Below are 21044 nucleotides of genomic sequence, written 5' to 3'. Positions count from 1 at the left end.
ATATATATATATATAAAACCTATATCAGATTATCTGCTGTCATGGGGAGGGGGAAGGGAAGGAGAAAAATTGGAAATTGGAAATCTTATCTAAACAAATGCTGAAAACTAAAATAAATAAACAAATAAACAAACAAAAAATAAATATTTTAAAGAAAAAAAAAGAATAAATGCTTAATGCTAAAACTGGTACAGTAGCCTCTAATTTAAAAGTAGCAATATATTAGAAGCCCCAGCTAAGTTCCCTAAAACCTAGAACAGAGAAGGCACTCCCATATATTTTCAAATGACACAAAATACTACCTCAGACACTTAAAAGCACTGTGACCCTGGACATGTCACTTAGCTTGTTCTTGCCTCTGCTTCCTCAATTGTAAAATGTGGATAGCCACAACACCTGCCTCACAGAATTATGGTCCTGATCAAATGAAGTGACATCTTGAAACTACTTAGACCAGTGCCTGGCACATAAGCAAGCATGACATTAATGCTAGTTATTATTGGCATTATTATAGCAACTTGATGCAGAACCAAATTGAAGTCTGGGTTTGTTGGCTGTTGAAACAAATACTGCAGATTTTTGTTCCAAAAAAAAAGTCCAGCTTTGAAATGAGTTTCATATTTTAGGTTATGTTCCACAACTTCTAAGTCATAACTCAATTGACTAAAAAACTGTTATAGTCAACCAAATCTATAAATCTTGCAAAGAATAGTAAACATGATTTGTCAGATTAAAAAAAAATCTATTGTGAGATTTAAAATTGGATACTAGAGCATTAACCTCTCCTTTTTAACCTTTCCCTTCTTTATCTCCCAGACTAGTAAATGGAAGAAGCCTCTGGTCTCTAGTTAGAGCTTTTATTGTTTGGAAATTACAAGGTGATGTTGATTAGAGGGATAGGAAAGTAGAAATACAAAACAAATAGTCTTAAGTCTAAGCTTAGTCTATATTCCGTATAAAACTCACCAAAACCCATATAGGGCTCACCAAAAACCCAACACCACCTCTGAAGCCGAGAGCTTGCGTCAAGCATGTGCTGTTATGGCGAACCAGCCGAGTAGAACCTCAGTCAGCATCTCTGTGTGCAGCGCCAACAGCGGACAAGGAGAGCCCACCAAAGACCTCACTTCCATTCCCTCCTTGCCTTTTAAGCTCGCACCCCAGAAATGGAGTGTCTAACAGACGGACCTGGCAGTTTGTCACGGTCTCCTCCCTGAAAGAGTGGTCCTTCAAAAAAAAACTGGCGTCTTTCCATTATCGCTAACCGACTGTTTAAAACTTTCACTTTTTACCACATGTGAAATATAATTGATTGTTGTTTTTCTTTCTTCCTCTGAAAATTGCCTGTTCATACTTCTTGATATTATTCCATAGTACCCATTCTTTATATATTTGGATATAACCTATATCTGTTCTTTACATACCTTTAGTGAAACCTCTATCAGGGCAACTGTCCACAAAAGTTTTTCCCAGTAAATTTCCCCATTTACATTTTAGATGCATTGGAGTATTTCTTCATGTGAAGAAAATGGCCCTTTTTATTTTCTGTAACCCTCTCTGCCCCTCATTTGGTGATGAACTCATCCCCTATTCAAAACTGAAAAATATATCTTCTTCATTGTTCTTCCAATGTACTTGAATGGACTTTTTATGTCATGTATCCTTTGGAGCTAACCTTGGTATAGTGTGAGATGTTGGTCTCTACCTAGTTTCTGCCAGACTGCTTCTCAATTTTTCTATTATTTTTTACTGACTAGTAAATCCTTGCCCCATGTTTGGGGGATGGGGGGGTCTTTGGATTTATTGAACCCACGGTTACTGTACTCATTTGAAAAAATATATATCATGCACCTGATCTATTCAATTTCTTAAGCTTCAAGTTGATGTTCCTTTCCCAGGAAGACAGAGCTAGAATGCATTTAAGGCAGAATTTGAACCCATCTTCCTTATTCTAAACCCAGTGCCATGTTACATTCAGTGCCTTCCTCTACCCTGTTCTAAATATAAATGTGAATGAAAAGTGACTAAATTATCCACATATTTTAGTTTACTACTAACTCTGATACTTAAAGCCCACGAAATATGTAATAGTTAACTTTTCCATTGTAACTTACTATTTGCAAAGCTTTTAAAAAATATTGTCTCAGGGCAGCTAGGTGGTGCAGTGGATAGAGCACTGGCCCTGGAGTCAGGAGTACCTGAGTTCAAATCCGGCCTCACACACTTAACACTTACTAGCTGTGTGACCCTAAGCAGGTCACTTAACCCTAATTGCCTCACTAAAAAAAAAAAAAAATTTTAATTAAAATTAAAAAATAGTCTCACTTGTTCCCCATATTAACTCTATTAAGTAGTTGCTATTATCCCCATTCTATTTATGTGGAAAATCAGAGAGGAATAGGTTAAGGGACTTTCCCAGGGTCACAGTTACAAAGTGTTAGAGACTGAATTTGAACTCTGGTCTTGTGGCTAAAGGGATAACAAATAATCCACTGTGCCACTCTGCTAAATCAATTATTGTAGAAGCAAATGTCCAATAGATACAAGAGTATTTATACTGTGACATTTAGTGTCACCAAAAGAACAAGAGAAAAAGTGAGTACTAATCGATTAGTAAATGGCTAAGGAAATTATGCCACATAAATGCTATGGAATATTATTAAAGAGTAATGACAGGTGCAGCTAGGTGGCACAGTGGATAGAACACCGGCCCTGGATTCAGGAGGACCCGAGTTCAAATCCAGCCTCAGACACTTGATACTTACTAGCTATGTGACTCTGGGCAAGTCACTTAACCCCCATTGCCCCGCAAAAAGAAAAACAAACAAGTAATGACAAACAGGATCACAAAGAAAAATTTATTATATTCAGAACACATTTTGAACAAGATGAAATCTGAGATGTCTACCAAAGTCTATACTGCAGCAAAAGGCCTTTCCTCATTACTTAGATCTGTAAGTTTAATCTCCAACATGATTTCTCCAATGTAAAATCATGCATTAGATCTATATGAAGACCCTGACATTAACAAAAGTTATTGCTTTTATCAGCACTTTTCCCCCACACAAACATCCTGATGTCTAGTAATCCCCACATTCCAAAGAAATACACGTTTCCATTGAGCAAATCTGTAAGGCTTCTCTCCAGTAGGAATCCTCTGATGTAAAAGAGATGACCTCTGGTTGGAAGACTTCCCCTGTTGAGTCCATATAAAGCATCTTCCAGAATGAATTTTGTGCTGTTGAATAAGCCCTCTACTACTTTTGAATGCCTTTCCTTATTCATCACAGTCATCTATTCCTATTAGATAGGAATTCTCTGAGGGGAAATAAGGGATGATTGTTCCTTGAAGTCTTTACAACATTGATTCTATTACTAAGATTTCTCTGTAGGGCAGCTAGGTGGCGCAGTGGATAAAGCATGGGCTGTGGATTCAGGAAGACCTGAGTTCAAATCCTGCCTCAGACACTTTACACTTACTAGCTGTGTGACCCTGGGCAAATCACTTAACCCTCATTGCCCAGCAAAAAAAAAAAAAGAAAGAAAGAAAAAATTTCTCTCCAATGTAGCTTCTCTGACATACAAGACTGAAGTTCTTTTTGCAAAGCCTATTGACACTGATTATATTGTAAAGGTTTCTCTCTAGTGTAGATTCTCTGATGTATAGAAAGAGTTGGACATTTTTTTTGTTAAAGTCTTTCCACACTGATCGCAATCATAAGTTTTCCTTCCAATGTGGATTCTCTGATATAGATAAAGAGTGGACTTCTGTCTTAAAGCCTTTCCACATTGATTACATTCATAAGGTTTTCCTCCAGTATGGATTCTTTGATGTACATGCTGACTAGAGATGTCAGAAAGTCTTTCTACATTGATTGCATTCATAAGGTTTCTATCTAGAGTGGATTCGCAGATGGGTAGCAAGAGTGGACTTCTTTGTGAAAGTCTTTCCACACTGATTACATTTATAAGGTTTCTCTCCTGTATGAATTCTCTGATGTTCAAGAACTCTGGATTTCACACGGAAAGCTTTTCCACATTGATTACATTCATAAGGTTTCTCTCCAGTGTGACTTCTCTGATGCTGAACAAGAGTGGAGTTCTGTCTGAAAGTCTTTCCACACTGATTACATTTATAAGGCTTCTCTCCAGTGTGGATTCTCTGATGTACAGCAAGACCAGAACTCTGTGTGAAAGCCTTTCCACACTGATTACATTCATATGGTTTCTCTCCAGTGTGGACTCTCTGATGTACAGCAAGACCACAGTTCAGTCGGAAAGCCTTTCCACACTGATTGCATTTATATGGTTTCTCTCTAGTATGGATTCTCAGATGGCTAACAAAATGGGCCCTATATGCTAAAACCTTCCCACATTGATTACATTCAAAAGGTTTTTCTCCAGTGTGGATTTTCTTATGTATAGCAAGAGAGGACTTTTTGGTGAAAGTCTTTCCACACTGATTACATGGATAAGTTTTCCCTCCATTGTGGATTCTTTGATGATAATGAAAAGTGGGCCTTGTGAAAGTCTTTCCACATTGATTACAATCATAAGTTTTTGCTGCAGTGTGGGTTTTCTGATGAAGGGAAAGAGCAGACTGCTGTCTGAAAGTCTTTCCACACTGATTACATGTATAAGGTTTCTCTCCAGTGTGTATTCTTTGATGTATTGAAAGATGAATGTTTTGTGTGAAACCCTTTCCACACTGATTACATTCATAAGGTTTCTCTCCACTGTGGATTTTCTGATGTGTCACAAGATGGCTATTTTGTGTGAAACCCTTTCCACACTGATTACATTCATAAGGTTTCTCTCCACTGTGGAGTCTCTGATGTGTCAAAAGATACCTGTTCTGTGTGAAAGCCTTTCCACATTGATCACATTTATATAATTTCTCTCCGGTGTGGACTCTCTGATGCATAACAAGACTAGACCTCTTTTTGAAAGTCTTTCCACATGTATTACATTCATGATGTTTCCCTGCAGTGTGAATTTTATGAGGGTCAAGGAGTTTTGAGTTCTGGCTCAAGGCTTTCCTACTTTCATTTCCTATATAAAGTATTTCTCCAGTATAAGGCTTCTGATGTCTAATGAGGTCTGAACTCAAGCTGAAGGCCATTTGCCTTTGATCCATTTGCATTTCAGAAGGCTTCTCAGAAGACTGCATAAGCCCAAACTTTTCATTAAAGCATTGCCTGTCTTCACTATCCTGAAAAGAGTCACTTCTTGAGGTCATTCTCTTACACTGAATTAGGACTGAATGTTGCTGGACACCCTTTGCATCAAATTCACAGTGACTATTTTGAGTTTTCTCTATCTTGATCTCTGTGTCACAGAATTTTCTCAAATGGAAATCACAGGGACCATCACTCATGAATCTTTGCTGGTGAGATTTTTTCACAAAAATGCTCAGCTTTAAAGTAGTCTCATTCACTTCAAATCCAGTCTCTGCATCTAAAGGAAACAAAGAAACATATATACAGACATACACACACATATAAAAAAAAATCTTCCTTCCATTGGAAGAAAGTAAGCTAACTTTTATTCTCTCTCTCCAGTCCAAAAAAAAAAAATATTCAAAGTTAATGGGCAGAAACCATCAATTGAAAATGCCATGAACTCACATCTATCTGAAAAATGATTTAATTTGGGGCAGCTAGGTGGCGCAGTGGTTAGAGCACCGGCCCTGGAGTCAGGAGTACCTGAGTTCAAATCTGGCCTCAGACACTAAACACTTACTAGCTGTGTGACCCTGGGCAAGTCACTTAACCCCAATTACCTCACTAAAAAAAAAAAAAAAGATTTAATTTATGAAGAACTTCACAAACAATGACACTGGATACTCCTAAGAAACTTGAGACACAGGTAGGGTTCTCATTACACTTTACTACTGAAGCCATGAGCTCAGCATAGCCAACTGGCACGACCAATAGGACCAGAACTCAAATCCCAGGAATGACGGTGATTATTCTCGGCCTTCCTTCATTTCACTTTAATCCTTCACTCAAATGACTTTTGTTGATTATTCTTTTTAATTTTTTCTCAGAAAAGCCTTCTGTTTTTCTATTCTCCCTAGTTTTGATGTATTATCACTTGATCATCCTTTGAGAAACAGGTTTCAACTTTTCATTCGTCAGGGATTAACTTTCAGTGTTACCTTCAACTTTTCTTATATTCTATTCAGATCCATCGATATTATGTCATTTGCTGCACATCTGCTAAAAACTGACATTATTTCATCATCTCCCACATCTCTGACCATAATGTAATTTATCTGTTGATCCTTTCAAACTTATTTTTTTCAGTTTCCATGTCAAAGATCACCTCATACCTGCCAACTCCATTACTTTGTATTTACCAGAGACATAAGATTCTCAGCTTAGCATATAAAATTTACAATGGATGAACAAGTGATAGTGCAGAAAAATATTATGAATCATATGGATAGTAGTCTGGGGACTTTCACATATGGATAGTAGACTGGGGAGTTTCACAACACAGTTTTTATTGGTCAGAGAGGCCCAAAGAATAAACTGCTTAGGAGTCATGGTTGTTCATTGCCTTGATTGGTGTTACTACAGTATAAACTATCCTACTGTTTCTTCTATCCATCGTCTCTATATCTGTTAAGATGGGGAAACTGAGGCTCTGAGGTTCAGTGACTTTCCCAGGGTCATACTGTTAAAGAGCATGTAAAAAAGAATTTTTTAAGTCAGATCTTTCTGCCCCCACACCTAGCATTCCCTTCATTACAACACAGATGCTTCTTGTGGTAACAGCCCTCATATATCTCCTTTCATCTCACTCACCTGGACAGGAGCTCCTGGGGCCTTTTTCATCCAGGATCCAAGATGCTTCCCTTTCCTCAAAATGGGAGAGCAAATCTTCTCTGAGAACTGGAATTCCTGGGCATGGGGAATAAGGAATGAGAATGGAGAGCAACTTACACTTTACTCCTCTTTAGGGAAAGGGGACATGCAAGCAAAGAGCCCAACATGGTTCCTAGTACTCCTCAAGGATGGCTGATGTGGGGGTAAGGAGGAGATCATGCAGCCAATTTGGAGCTAGAAACTTCTGTCTTTGCCTCCTTCCTAGAAATATGGTCACATTCCATAGCTTCCATTATTCAGAAATTAGAGCCAGCAGGAAGTTCAGTGGTGACAACCCTGGACCTGAATTCAGGAAGACCTGAGTGTAAATCCAGCCTGACACTTAGTAACTGTGTGCCCCTTAACCCCTTTGCCTCAGTTTTCTCAGCTGTAAGATGGGGGTGATAATGACACCAATCTCACAAGGTACTGAGAGTATCAGGTGAGATAATATTTATGAAATACTTTGCATAGCAGCTGGCACATAGTAGATGTATGTAAGTGCTTTATTCCTTTTTCTTCTATTCCTACCATCTGTGCTGGCATTTGGGGGAAGAATTATGTAAGAAGAACAATAAACTTGCTACAAGGCAAGACTAGGAGTCATGAGCTATAAATTTATCCTCGTTAAGAAAAGAAGCTTTTTGAAGACTTTGTTGTTGTGCATTCATTTTTCAGTCTCATCCGACTCTTTTTGGACCCATATGAAGGTTTCTTGGTGAATACACTGCAATGGTTTGCATTTGCTACTCCAGTTCATTTTACAGATGAGGAAACTGAGGCAAACAGGGTTAAGTGACTTCACCAGGGTCACAAAGCTCATGTCTGAGGGCAGCTCTAAATTATGTAAGAGCAGTCTTCCTGACTCCAGGCCTGGCACTCTAACCACTGTGCAAATGAACTGCCATTTTAAAGACTAGACCCATTCCAAAGAGGAAGGGGTGACCTTATTGGAAAGTGAGGAAGACACTCTTTTGATGGCAGATTCACAGTGACCAGGGGAAGCTGTGCTTACCCACAGAGAGCAGGTTCTGGGAGTTTTCCACCATCACTTCCTTGTACAGCACTTTCTGAGAATGGCTCAAGAGACACCACTCCTCCTGGGTGAAGTCCACAGCCACATCCTTGAATGTCATTGAGTCCTGACCATCAGAATTCACAAGACTTAGAGCTGAAAGAGACTTCAGAATTCATCTAGTCCAACCCTCATCAATATACAGGGGGAAACTGAAGCACATGTGGCTTGGACCCAACACCCACAGCCATTGTCACTGAAAACCCAGTGGGCAAATGAGAAAAGCAATTTATATTTGCATTTGGGAAAAAGGAGATAAATATCTTCCTATGAACATGTTCTCCTTATGGAATCAGGGAGAACATATGTGCTCCATCAGCAAGGCATAAGAATCTGCAGAGGAGAGAGAGAAGGTCATGTGAAATCTTTTCCTGATCAGAACTGTCAGACTGATATGTTAAGAAAATCCTATGAAGCTGGTGAGAAGCTGGCAAGTTCTGGGCATTCTGCTGTTCCAGCCTCAGATAATGACTCCAGTGAGACCCCTGGCAAGTTACTGAACCTGCTTCCCACAGTTTCCTGAACAGTCCAATGGGGATAATTAGAGCACTGGCCTCAAAGGATTGCTGTGAGGATGAAAATGTCATTTGTAAAACACTGAGCCCAGTGAGGGCCACATAACCGGCGTTCATTCTATCAATGCCCATTCCTGCCCATCCCTTCCAATCTCCCCCTCATGACTGGCTGCCTGGCCTCTTGTCTCTCACCACTGGAGTTCTTCTCCACACTAGGGTCAAAGTCATGTTCCTTAATTAGAGATTTGACTACATGACTACTCTCCTCAACCAATTGCAATGGCTCCCTATGGCCTTTAGGATCAAATGTCCATCCCTCTGCCCCAGGGGCTTTTAGAAGGATATGATAACTGTTAGGGGCTATCTCAGAAGTCTCCTGGGAATTTTCTCCTTGAGACACACCTAAGGCCATAAGAAAATGCCCGGAGCAGCAAAACTCACAGAAGAATGTGCTGAAATCATCTTCTAACCAAGAACAGCTTGGAAGGTCAGGAGGAGGGAGCTGCTGTGCTGATACAGGAGTCAGGCCCAACCCCACAGTCACCCTGACACTCACCAGAGAAGGAGACACACCTAAAAGATGCAAGGGAGCTAAGTGGCACTTGGGACTGAGATAACTCCAGGACCACCAGCCTTCTTCATGCCACTCTCCCCCCCACGCCCCCTTGAGGAGATAACCCTATCAGGGGAGGCTGCTGCCAAAGTGGCGTAAGGGGACAGAGCAACTGCACCTCACCAGAATGCCTCCAACCTCCCGCCCCATAAGTGACATTTCCCCCTTACTCTGTGGGACGTGGGTTTAATTGATCAGATTGATCATGAGGTGTCCCAAAGAACTACAAGACTCAGTGACTCAGTTTCCCAAGTTTTATTGCAATACTGTGAGTGACCACAGGGAGAACAGCCAAAGGAGAAAGGTGTCTCTTGAATAGGGGGATGAAAATGGTTATATTTATAATCAGAAAATAATCAAATCCTCATTATCCTAATCTCCACCTTAGGGAGGTACAAGGGAGGGCCTATCTTAATTGGGAGTTCCTGGGGGCTTAAGCCCACCCTGAGGCAGGTACCTTTTTCTGTGGAGGTGTGTTTTTGGGGTTTAAGTGTCATAAGGTGAACTGGAGACAAATTTGGCCTTTTCTGAGTATGTCACCTCAACTTGCCAAGGTCAGTGTCCCTGTGTTTTTCATTCTTTAGGCCTAGTTCTGGGTATTAACATTTATCGGTTAGGGTTTCTATAACCTGTCTCTTTATGTTTTTGTTGTTAAATGTTGTTAAGTTAAGGTCTCTGTGACCTGCCTCTTTATGTTTTTGTTAAGAATGGTGATAAATGGAGGTAACAAGAACCTAGACCCTGACTTATATGGATGAGGGCCCAAGTCTTAAGTCATCCATTAATGGCTTTCAATGCTTAGATCTAAATTAGAGCTCAGATCTTAGGTTTGTCTGTTAACCCCTTCTTTACCTTGTACATCACACTGACACTGGCCTCTCAACTGAGACCCAGCTAAGACCCTCCCTGGGTCCTGGCTCTGGGCCTTCCTGCTTAGAATGTTCTCCCTCCTTCTCACCTCCACCTCCTGGCTTCCTGAAAGTCTCACCTTCTAAAAGCAAAGCTTTTCCTGGTCCCTGAAACTGCTGGATCCTTCCCCTCCCACCTACACTGTCTATAGCTCTTATGGGCACAGCTGCTTACCTGCTGTCTCCCCATTAGACTGGGAGCTCCTTCAAGGCAGGGATGTTCCTTGGACAGTCGGGTGTAATGAGGGAGAACTTAAAAATCAAAACCCTGAGGGCATCAAGGGGTAGAGAAGCACAGGGGGAAGTTATTGCTAGTGTCGAATATTAAAATATAGTTTTTGTATCTGCCTGTCTCCTACAAACAGATCAGAGAAATAATCTTTGATCTGTTCTGGGCCCAGAGCACCCCAGAAGTTCTCTGGGGCACATCAAGGAACCTTCTCCTTGAGAATCTAAACCAAAGGACAGATACACCTAAAGAGTTAAGTGGAACCAGATTACACTGAGCTAGCTCCGGGACCCCCACCCTTCATTCAAGTCTCCTCCACCCCTGGGGAGATAAGTTTGGGTATGGCTCCTGCCTTTGTGTAGAGATGGCTAGAGAGATCTGCAGCCACCCCTCGCCCAACTTCTCCAGCCACCACCAGCAGGGAGGGTCCTCCCTCACTAAGGGAACTTTCCACAGTCAGATGGTCACCCCCATCCATCTTCTATAAAAGTACCTGCTGGTCTCCTCCTCAAGGAGATTGGTATCTCAAAGCCATGCTCTCTTCTCCCCATGAGAAGTGTACTAATTCCTCTCTTGTCTTGTCTTGTCTTGGCTTCCCTTCCCTCCCCCTAAATAAACTACTATCTTATTCTAATTGCTTTGATGTGCAAGAAGGTGTAATTTTTTAAAGAGGAATTCCTAAGGACCCCAAACCCCTAACCCCTACCACTATCCCAAACCCCCTACCCTATTTTCCCCATATCAAATCTCTCCTACAAAATTAATAAACAGATCAGAGAAATTATAATATCTTCTAAGATCTCCTAAAAAACCAGATCAGAGAGCATGATACCTGTCCTCCTATGAAACAGATCAGAGACAGACAGAAAAGACATAATTATCAATTTAATATTTTGTCCCAAGAAGAAATATATCACATATGATCATGTGGAAACTCTCCTCCTAAGAAGAGAGCTCAGGGACTCCCCATTTATGAAGGTATGTTATGGGAGAATTATGGGCCCGGTTACCCCACAAATTGTCTGGGAAGGTCAAGGAACTTTTTCCCTTGAAACCCCAGGAGTTTTCCCCTGAAATCAAGTAGGCCTCTCCTTGAGCTCAATCAAGGACAGACACACCCAAAAGAGATAAGCAGCACCAGATCAAACTGAGCATGCTCCAGGACCACCACCCCACATTCCAGTCCTCCTGAGCACCTGGATGAGGTAATCCTGTTGGGTGTGTCTACACCAGTAGAAGACCCAGGAACCACCCACCAGCAGACAGCTCAGACCCACCAGGATGGAATTAATGCCCATCACCAGATTGCTCACAACCAATCATCACCTACCCCAGCCCACCACCAACCCATCACCCAATAAGGGACATTCTTGCCTACGCCATCTGAACCCTATCAAAGGGCACTCCCCAAGCTAGTTGGGGAGGAAAGCGTTTTCTCTAAAACCTTCCTCCTGGCCAGTTTCTCTTGTACCCCAGTAAACCTGTTCTTTTATTCCTAAATAGGACTTGTGTGAGAGTAATTCTTTACAGAGGAATCCTAAGGACCCACGTGCTTTCTCCCCATATCATTTTTGGCGCCCAACCTGGGGCCAGTTCAATCTGGTGCTGCTTATCTCTTTTGGGTGTGTCTGTCCTTGATTGGCTCAAGGAGAAGCCTACTTGATTTCAAGGGAAAACTCCGGGGGGGGGGTTCAAGGAAAAAGTTCCTTGACCTTCCCAGACAACTTTTGGGCTAACCGGGCCCATAATCCTCCCATAACAGGTATATATGGGGTTTTTTGTCCACTAATTAGAGGGCATTGTCAGTTTCAATACTATGATACAGAAGCAAAGACAGTTTAACAATTTCAGTTATAACAAGTATGGGGGAGAGCTAGCTAGGTGGTACAGTGGATAGAGCACCGGGCCTGAATTCAGGAGTACCTGAGTTCAAATCCAGCCTCAGAAACTTGACACTTACTAGCTGTGTGACCCTGGGCAAGTCACTTAACCCTTCATTGCCTTGCAAAAAAATTAAAAAAAAAAACAAGTATGGGGGAGATACAGAAACATCATGATAAGATTACAGGGTTCCAACAAAAAAAAGGGTTTGGCAGGGAGGAGGATGTCCAAATGTTACCTTAAGATAGGGACTTACTATCCTGAGGGAAAAGAAGTCACCAGGTAGGATCTTTTATCTGCTAGCTCCCTGGGTTCAGTTTGGAGTTCAGCTGAAGGGCATTTTGCTTCTATTAACCCAGGATCATGAAAAATACTTTTGGATAATAAGGTGCCTCCATCAAATTCAGGTGATCCTTATATTCAAATTAAACAGTTCAAAACACAGAAGAGAGCAGGGCATTGTTATTACTACTGTCTTCTATCATGTGTCTGTCTCTCTCTGATTTAAAAGGAACGATAATTAGGAAAGAGGGTTTGGCAGTTTCATAGACAATTTTCTATATCTAAGAAATGACCTGTACTCACCTGCCCTGGGGGTCTCTGGGGTCCAGGGGCCATTCCCTCAGGCTCCTGCTTGGCCCAGGTCTTGATCCTCTTCAGGCTGAGCAGGATCCCAGAGGGGGAGGCGGCTTTTCCTTCACTCCTCACGTGGCGTGGCGGGGAGGAGGGGGGCTGCCCTGTAAGGATTAAGAGGGTGAGGTCCCAGAGGGGTTACAAGGCCCCTGGCCCTGCCCTTGGGGCAGAGACTCCAGCCACAGCAAACATACACTCTCCACCCTCTTATTCCTTCTCTTCTGCCCCACTCCCCTCACCCACAGTCCCAGAGACCCAAGGGGCAGGAAGGGGGTTCACACCCCACATAGGGCTCCTGAATCAGAGCTCTCCCTCCCACTGAGGCTCTGGGTGACATCTGAAGGTCAAGCTGCAGGACCCACTAGAAAAGCAGGGGATGGAACCCCAGGACAAGCAGCAGGGGCTGGGAGTGCCAGGTCAGGGAGGCAAGGGTGCTCCTGGTGTCCCTGGAGGGTGCTCACCCAGAGCTCAGATGGGGAGACTGAGGCCCAGTGGAAAGGCCAGCCAAGCAGAAGCAGGGAGCTGGGCAGGGTCCTGGCTCAGCACTACTATGGAGCATTCTCAGCCCCTAGAGCTCCAGCTTCCAGCCAATCTGCTCTGGCCAGCTCCTCCCAGGTTCTAGAGCCCCACCCTCAGGCCCTGGGGGCCTAGCATTGCCAGGACACAGTGATCTTGGCTCCCAGGGCTGCTTTGTCCCCAGCCAGGAGGGCTGCCACAAGAGTCCCCAGGGCAGAATCTGCCTAAAACAGGTGGGCCACTTAGGAAGCAGAAGAGGCGGTGGGGGCCTTAGTGGGACCAGTCCTCTCTGGGAGGGTCCTCCCAGTGCCAAAAGACCCTCCTTGCCTATTCCCTGAGGCCCCAGCCTTCCTTCCTGGCCCTAGCCCTGGCCTTCATCCCCTGCAATTCCATGGCCAAGGGACTGACCCTTCTTACCCTGGCCTCCTCCTAGGCTGCCAACCTCTCCCCAAGGGCTCACTCAACTCCACCTGGGCCACCCCCACTCCCTCCAGGCTAGTGACTCTAGAGAGCTCCTGTGCCCTCATAGCTCCATCCCCACCCCCAGCCCTGCTCTGAGACTCAGACCCTCCTCGATCTGAGACTCAGACCCTCCTCTCTCTGAGTAGAAACTGCCTGGGGAAGTGAAGTAGACCCAGGGAAAGCAGCAGTAAACCCCATTTGGAGATGCCAGCAGTAAGCGGTCCTGCGGAAAACTGAGATTCTGGATAATTTGTCATGGAAATCTTACTTTAATTGGTTTGTTTGTGCTAAAGTAAATAAGAATATGCTTTCTTTTAGAGTCACATGTGTTCCCTTAAGATAATTGTGATATTTGACCTCAGGTGGGGAGGCGGATTAGACCTTAATTCAAAATACACCTAAAATTTATCATTGTGGCAATAGAGAAACTGGGAGAATAAGAAATAAAAGTGTAATTGGATCAAAAGCACTACATACTGGGCTCTGAATGCAATCAGTATAGAGGAGGGCTTCTTAAACTTTTCCCACTCCCAACCCCTTTTTGCCAGAGATATTTTTACCCCACCCTGTGTATATAGGTATATAAAATAGGTGTACATAACCTTTTACTGTGGCCAAATTTTTCTCAACCACCATTTTCAGTTATGCCACTGCATGTGGGGTGGTGGCCCAATGTTTAAAAAGCTAATGTATGAGAAATAAAGATTTACTGAGAACAGTCAGATCCCCACCCACTCCCCTTCCCACACAAATGAATTGCCTGGGGCTAACCAGTCTTTGTTAATTCTTCATTCTTGATTGCTTACAGATCTCGCCGGAACAAACTATCCCCATCCCAAAGATTCCCAAGCTTACTTCTGGGGACTTTAAGTTATTATGTAAAAAGACTTATTTACATTAAATAGTTTCTGTCCCTGAGAAACTTAATTTTCCCAAGGGCAGTTTCATAACTCCCTCTGTTCTGTTACTTCATAAAAACCCTGTCCTCTGTTCGCATCTTTGAGTATTTCTAGCTTCCTAGCTTTGCAATACCAGGAGCTATAGTAGCTCTACCCAAATTAAAGACCTTATTTCTCCAATATTGATTGTTTCCTTAATTTCCAGGTTAACAGGTATAGAGTGTCAAATTGAAGATTCTCTTGCAACAAAGATTTATATTATTTTTCCAGTTACATGTAAGGGTAGTTTTCAACATTCATTTTCACAGGATTTAGAGTTCCAAATTTTTCTCACTCCTTCCCTCCCTTTCCTCCGGCCTCCACAAGACAGCAACCAGGTTATATATGTACAATCCACAAGTGCTCTTGTCATCAGTTATTTCTATGGGGGTGGATAGTAAGCTTCCTCATTAGTCCCTTGGGATTGTCTTGGATCATTGCATTGCTGAGAGTAGTTAAGTCATTCACAATTGCTCATTGAACAATACTGCTGTCACTATGTACAATGTCTTCCCAGTTCTGCTCACTTCACTATACATCCCTTCATGAGTCTTTCCAGGTTTTTCTGGGATCATGCTGTCATTTCCTGTAGCACAATACCATTCCACCACAATCACATACCACAGCTTCTTCTGTCATTCCTCAATTGATAGACATTCCCTTGATTCTCCATTCTTAGCCACCACTAAGAGTTGCTATAAATATTTTTTGTACAATTTTTCCCCCTTTTCTCTTTTTCATGATTACTATTGTTAACCTATTCCCTTCACCATGATATTTATTCTATTATCCATCTTCTTTCATTCTATCCCTCTTCAAAAGGGATTTCCTTCTGTCTGTCTGTTCCCTCCCCCAATCTGCCCTTCCTTCTTTTGCCCCTCTCTCTTTATCCCCTTCCCCTCCTATTTTCCTGCAGGGTTAGAGAAATTACTCCACCCAATTGAGTGTGTATGTTATTAACTCCTTGAGCCAATTCTGAATGTTAGGCTCATTTACTGTACAGCTTAAATAGATTACTCCACTCAATTGGGTATGTGTGTGTTAATCCCTCCTTGAGGCAACTGATGAGTTTAAGGTCTTTGAGCCTTTTCTGATGAGTGTAAAAAATAGAGGGCAATGTGAAATATCTTCTGGGAAAAACTGCTCACTTGGAAAATAGGTCCAGGAGAGATAATCTAAAAATTGGACTACCTAAAAACCATGATCAAGGAAAGAGCTTAGACATCATCTTCCAAGAAATTGTCAGGGAAAATTGCCCTGATATTCTGGAAGCAGAAGATAAAATAGAAATTGAAAGAATCCATCAGTCACCTCCTGAAAGAGATCCCAAAAGGAAAACTCCTAGGAATATTATAGCCAAAGTCCAGAGCTATCAGGTCAAGGAGAAAATATTGCAAGCTGCCAAAAAGAAAGAATTCAAGTACTGTGGAGCCCCAGTCAGGATAGCACAAGATCTAGCAGCTTCTACATTAAAGGACTGGAGGGCATGGAATATGATATTCCAGAGGGCAAAGGAATTGGGATTACAACCAAGAATCATGTATCCAGCAAAACTGACTATAATCTTTCAGAGGAAAAAATGGGACTTTAAGGAAAAAGAGGATTTGCGGGCATTCGTGATGAAAAGAACTGAACTGAATGGCATTGTAACTTTCAAATACAAGACCCTAAAGAATCATAAAAAACTGGAGTTGGGGGCCATACCTGGGTTCATGCAGTGGGTGACTGTCTCGTGTCTGAAACTGGGTTTTGGCTGGGATCCCCCTGCATCCAGGGTGGATGCTCTGTCCACTCTGTCACCTAGCTGCCCCATGATGACATCTTTAGGGTTAAATTGAGGGGTGAGGGGTATGCACTTGGGGAGGGGGAAGGGCAGAGGTAGCATGGGGTGAAATCCCACATGAAAGAAACAGGAAGGGCTTATGGAATGAGGAAAGAGATGGGGGAGGAGTAGGGCAGTAAATGAATTTTACACTCATCAGAATAGGTTCAAAGACCTTAAACTCACCAGAGCTGCCTCAAGGAGGGATTCACACACATACACATCCAATTGGGTGGAGTAATCTATTTAATCTGGACAGTAAATGAGCCTAACACTCATCAGAATTGGCTCAAAGATCACATCAGGATCTGCTCCAGGAGTGAATAACATACACACTCAATTGGGTAATCTATCTAAGCCTGCAGGAAAATAGGAGGGGAAGGGGATAAAGAGAGAGGAGCAAAAGAAGGGAGGGCAGATGGGGGAAGGGACAGACAATAGCAAATCCCTTTTGAAGAGGGATAGGGTGAAAGAAGATAGGTAATAGTCAATATCAAGGGGAAGGGAATAGGATGGAGGGAAACAGTTAACAATAGTATTAGTGAAAAAGAGAAAAGCATATCCTAGTGATGCCCAGTTATCAAAGATCTCCTCTTGGTTATCTGGCCCCAGTCTCTGCATTTCCCCTTGCCTTGTAATTCCCTTCTCTTCCTTTCTTTTGTAAAGATACCAAAGACCAGGTCTCCACAGTGATCTGTACCCTGGCCATTATTCCTCTCTCCTAATAAATATCTTTTTATTTTAAGATTTGTGATGAGCCTCCAACTTTGGGTGACCTAGGCCCCAGATCCAGGTCACAAGTCCCCCCAAACAATATGACTTTCTTGTAAGAAAATGTCAAGCATATGGTTTCAGAGAAACCTGGGAAAACTTATGAACTGATGCAAACTGCAGTGAGCAGAACCAACAAAACGATCTCTGCAATAACAAAACTGTTGTAAAGAAATATAACCCTGACTTAGGAACTCTGACAGACACGATGATCAACCATAACTCGAGGGGACAAATGAAAAAATAGGCTATTGGCCTCTAGATAGATGAAGGACGCGGAGGGCAGAAATAAAAAATAAACAAATGAATAAGCAAATCAACCAATAAATGAATAAATATATCCATCATACCCCCCCCTCATCTGTGTGTGTTAAGTATGTGTGTATTTTGGGCATGGACAAGGCAGGAATATTATCCTTCACTATTCATGTTTGTAAATGGAGGTTTTCTTTTCTTGCTCAATTTGAGGTAGGTGGTGGAAAGGGTTGGTGGAATTTTTGCTAACTGGAAAAAATTAGGTAAAAAAATAAATGGAAGAAGACACACTCGGGTACTTTTTTAGAACTATGGCTAGGAGATGTCATGATCCAAGGTATAAATATTTTAAAATAGATAATTATAACTACATAAAATTTAAATATTTGAATGAAAGAAATGAAGATCAAAGAAGAACAAATTGTAGAGTGGAAAATATATCAAATGTTACATGAAAAATGACCAATAAAAGTCATTTATATCCAAGGTATCCAATGTGGACCAGGAGTCATTGCTAATAATTGAGTGCTAAACCTGAAAAAATGTTCCAAAATACCAATATGAGGGAAAAGTCATATTAAAGTCACTTTTGCCATTTCCTGTTCAGCCTTAAAAATTCATGAGAATGACAAAAAAGAAAACTATCCATACTTGATTTTTAAAACTTTGAAATTCACAAACATTAAATAAAATGAACATTTTATATACACCATAAAACAGAAAAAAGAGGATTGCACAGGAAACATGTAGAGCTGAATTTTCTTCTTGAGCAGTTAAAAAATTCACCAAGACATTTTCAAAGCTGACCTCATTTCCTTCTGTTCTTATTTTATTCTTTAAAAAATCCATCAGTTTCTATCTTTTCTTTGAGGATGGGGGATGGAAATCCTTAACACAAAGTTTTCAGATGAAATAATCAAAACCACCTATGGTCATATGACAAAAAAGGCTCTAACTCACTCTTAATTGGAGAGATTCAGGTCAAAACAGTGCTGGGTACTACCTATATACCTACTGGATTGGATAATAAATAGGACAGCAGAGGAAAATGACAAATGTTGTAGGGGATATGGGGAAAATGAGACATTAATACACTCTTGGTAAAGTTGTAAACAGATTTAAACATTCTCTAGAGCAATTTGGAACTATGGCTAAAGGGCTATAAAACAATGCATGCTCTTCAACCTAGTAACAACACTACTAGGTTGATATTATAAAACAGATTTTTAAAAAACAGTTGGATTCTAAATTGGGGAGATGCCTATCAACTGGGGAGTGGTTGAACAAATTGTGGTATAAAATTATGATGGAACGCTATTGTGCTGTAAGAAATGATGAGCAGGATGCTATCATAAAAACCTGGAAAGACATACAAGAGCTGATGCAAAGTGAAATGTACTGTATACAAACTAACAGCAACATTGTAAGATGACTTGCTTTAAATGACTTAGTTATTTTCAGCAAAGTAATGATCCAAGACGACTCTGAACGACTTATGAAAAATGCAGTCCATCTACAGAGAGAGAACTGATGGTATCCGAACACAGACTGAAGCATAATTTGTTAGTTCCCTTTTCTAAAGGTTTTTTTTAATCTGTTTTCTTTTACAACCCGACTCATGTGGAAATGGTTTGCATGACTACACATGTATAACTTATACTGAATTGCTTGAATTCTTAAGGGGGGATGGAGAGGGAGGGAGGAAGAGAATGTGGAGCACAAAGTTTTAAAAATCCTTCTTAAAATTTGTTTTTACATGTAATTTGGGAACATAAAATTCTAAATAAAATTTTTAAAACCTGCCACTTTCCTAATGTCCCAGTAAGTGCATTACCTGCTACAAACAAGACAAAGGGCTCTTGTCTATGGTCCTTATTAGCTTGCTGGGTCTCTGACCCGATCCAAATATCATCCACACCCTCTACAATAGTCGACTCACATGATGGTGTGAATGAGTTTAAATGATGCTTTAAAAGTTGTGAGAAGATGCTGGCAAAGTCTCTCAGCTCCTGAGGAATTCTTTGCCAGAAAACCTGTCCCTGGCTCTAAGTAAATGCACACAAACCCCCTGGATCCCTCAGTCAGAGGGCCAGAAAAGACAGCAGATCCTAAATCAATCACAGAAAACCCAGCAGAGCAGCTTTGGACAGAAGCAGATACTGTCGACTTCCGGTGCCAAGACAAGCCGGCAGAGTGGGGCCCACACTCCCCTCCAAACAACCTGACAAAAACAAATGCCTCTGAATGGATTTAGGGGCAGGGAAGCAACTTACCAGCTCAGCAGGAAAGAGCTGCCTAACTGGAGTGGGAGAGGAATGAGGTGAACAAGCAGCAGCTGCACAGCAGGGGGCCTGCCAGCCCAGGCTCTGAGGCCCAAGGCCATCCACCAGCAGAGGCCCCACCCCAGTGCAAGTCAGCAGACTAGCAGTACAGCAAGGCCCCACCCCCAGTGCTGACCAGGAGCCGCAGGGAGACCCCGCCTCCAGGGTTCATCATCAGGGAGACCCCGCCCCCCAGGCCAGCCAGCCCCAGACACCAAAGATTGCAGGGAAATCTCTGACTGATATCAAGATAGAGAAAAATCAAAACGATCACTGTGACTGTGGTAAAGATGGAAAAGGATTCAAACAATATCCAGTCCTAACTCAGTGTAAGGAAAGGAACCCAGGGAATGACTTTTTTCACTATGATGATTCTAAGCAATGTTTTACTCAGCAGGTACAACATTGTCAGTCCCCTGAGAAACCTCCAGAAATGCCAAGTTATCAGGGGGATCGATGGGAAATGGCCTCATTAAGCAACAGAAAAGTTATACTGGAGAAGCATTTTATAAATGTAATGAAGGTGGGGAGGCCTTCAGTGAGAACTCAAAGCAGCATACTGGTAAGAGACCTTTGGCATGTGATAGATATGCAACAGCTTTAAACTCATGATTCATTTTAATTCGCCCTCCTAAATTGCAAATTGGAATGAAAACATATGCATATGATCAGTTTGGGAAGGCTGCTGTTTGGAATTCAGATCTTATTAGACACCAGAAGATTGGTACTGGAGAGAAGCCTTATAAATGTAATGACGCCTTCTGCTAGAGATCATTCCTTATTGAAGCCAGAGAATTCACACTGGAAGGAAACATTGTGAAGGTCATTCACGTGAAAAGGATATCAAAGAGAATTCCAGTCTTGCTGTACCTAGAATTCAGACTGGAGAGAAGCCTTATAATCACAGTGATTGCAGAAAGACTTTCAGTTAGATATCATCTCTTATTTACATCAGAAGATTCATAGTGGAGAGAAGGCCTAGGGAGCTGCTTCATTAGGGACAAGCTTTTCTCTGGAAGAGCTCGTTAGGCATTATAATATTTGTACTGGGAAGAAAGCTTCCAAAAGTCAGTAATCGTGGAAAGGTGCCTGTACATTGGAGAAATTGTACTGGAGATAAAACTTACAGATCTAACTAAGGCAGCCTCTTACTGCAACATAGATCTCATTGAACATCCAAATCTCATGCTATGTATAAAAGCCCAATAAATAGAATAAATTTTTCTTTGAAAT

General features: G+C 41.9%; 1 protein-coding gene across 2 annotated transcripts; it reads right to left on the bottom strand.

Moving 5' to 3' along the window:
- Positions 1-2871: 2871 nt before the first annotated feature.
- Positions 2872-19897, bottom strand: LOC122745601 (zinc finger protein 883-like). Of its 2 annotated transcripts, XM_043990968.1 has the most exons (5): positions 19764-19897; positions 12679-12830; positions 7888-8014; positions 6813-6908; positions 2872-5457 (listed from the first exon to the last, which is right to left on the bottom strand). In XM_043990968.1, exons 2-5 carry the CDS (start codon positions 12709-12711, stop codon positions 3893-3895), a joined length of 1821 nt encoding a protein of 606 aa, XP_043846903.1. In that variant the 5' UTR covers positions 12712-12830; positions 19764-19897; the 3' UTR covers positions 2872-3892. The 2 variants fall into 2 exon arrangements, with proteins under 2 accessions (XP_043846903.1, XP_043846904.1); XM_043990969.1 differs by lacking the exon at positions 19764-19897 and having other exon boundaries at positions 7888-8043; positions 12679-12776.
- Between the last annotated feature and the right edge of the window lie 1147 nt (positions 19898-21044).

The sequence above is a fragment of the Dromiciops gliroides genome, chromosome 3 (assembly GCF_019393635.1).
Source record: "Dromiciops gliroides isolate mDroGli1 chromosome 3, mDroGli1.pri, whole genome shotgun sequence".
Taxonomy (NCBI): Eukaryota; Metazoa; Chordata; class Mammalia; order Microbiotheria; family Microbiotheriidae; genus Dromiciops; species Dromiciops gliroides.
This window is presented reverse-complemented; position numbering and strand designations above follow the sequence as displayed.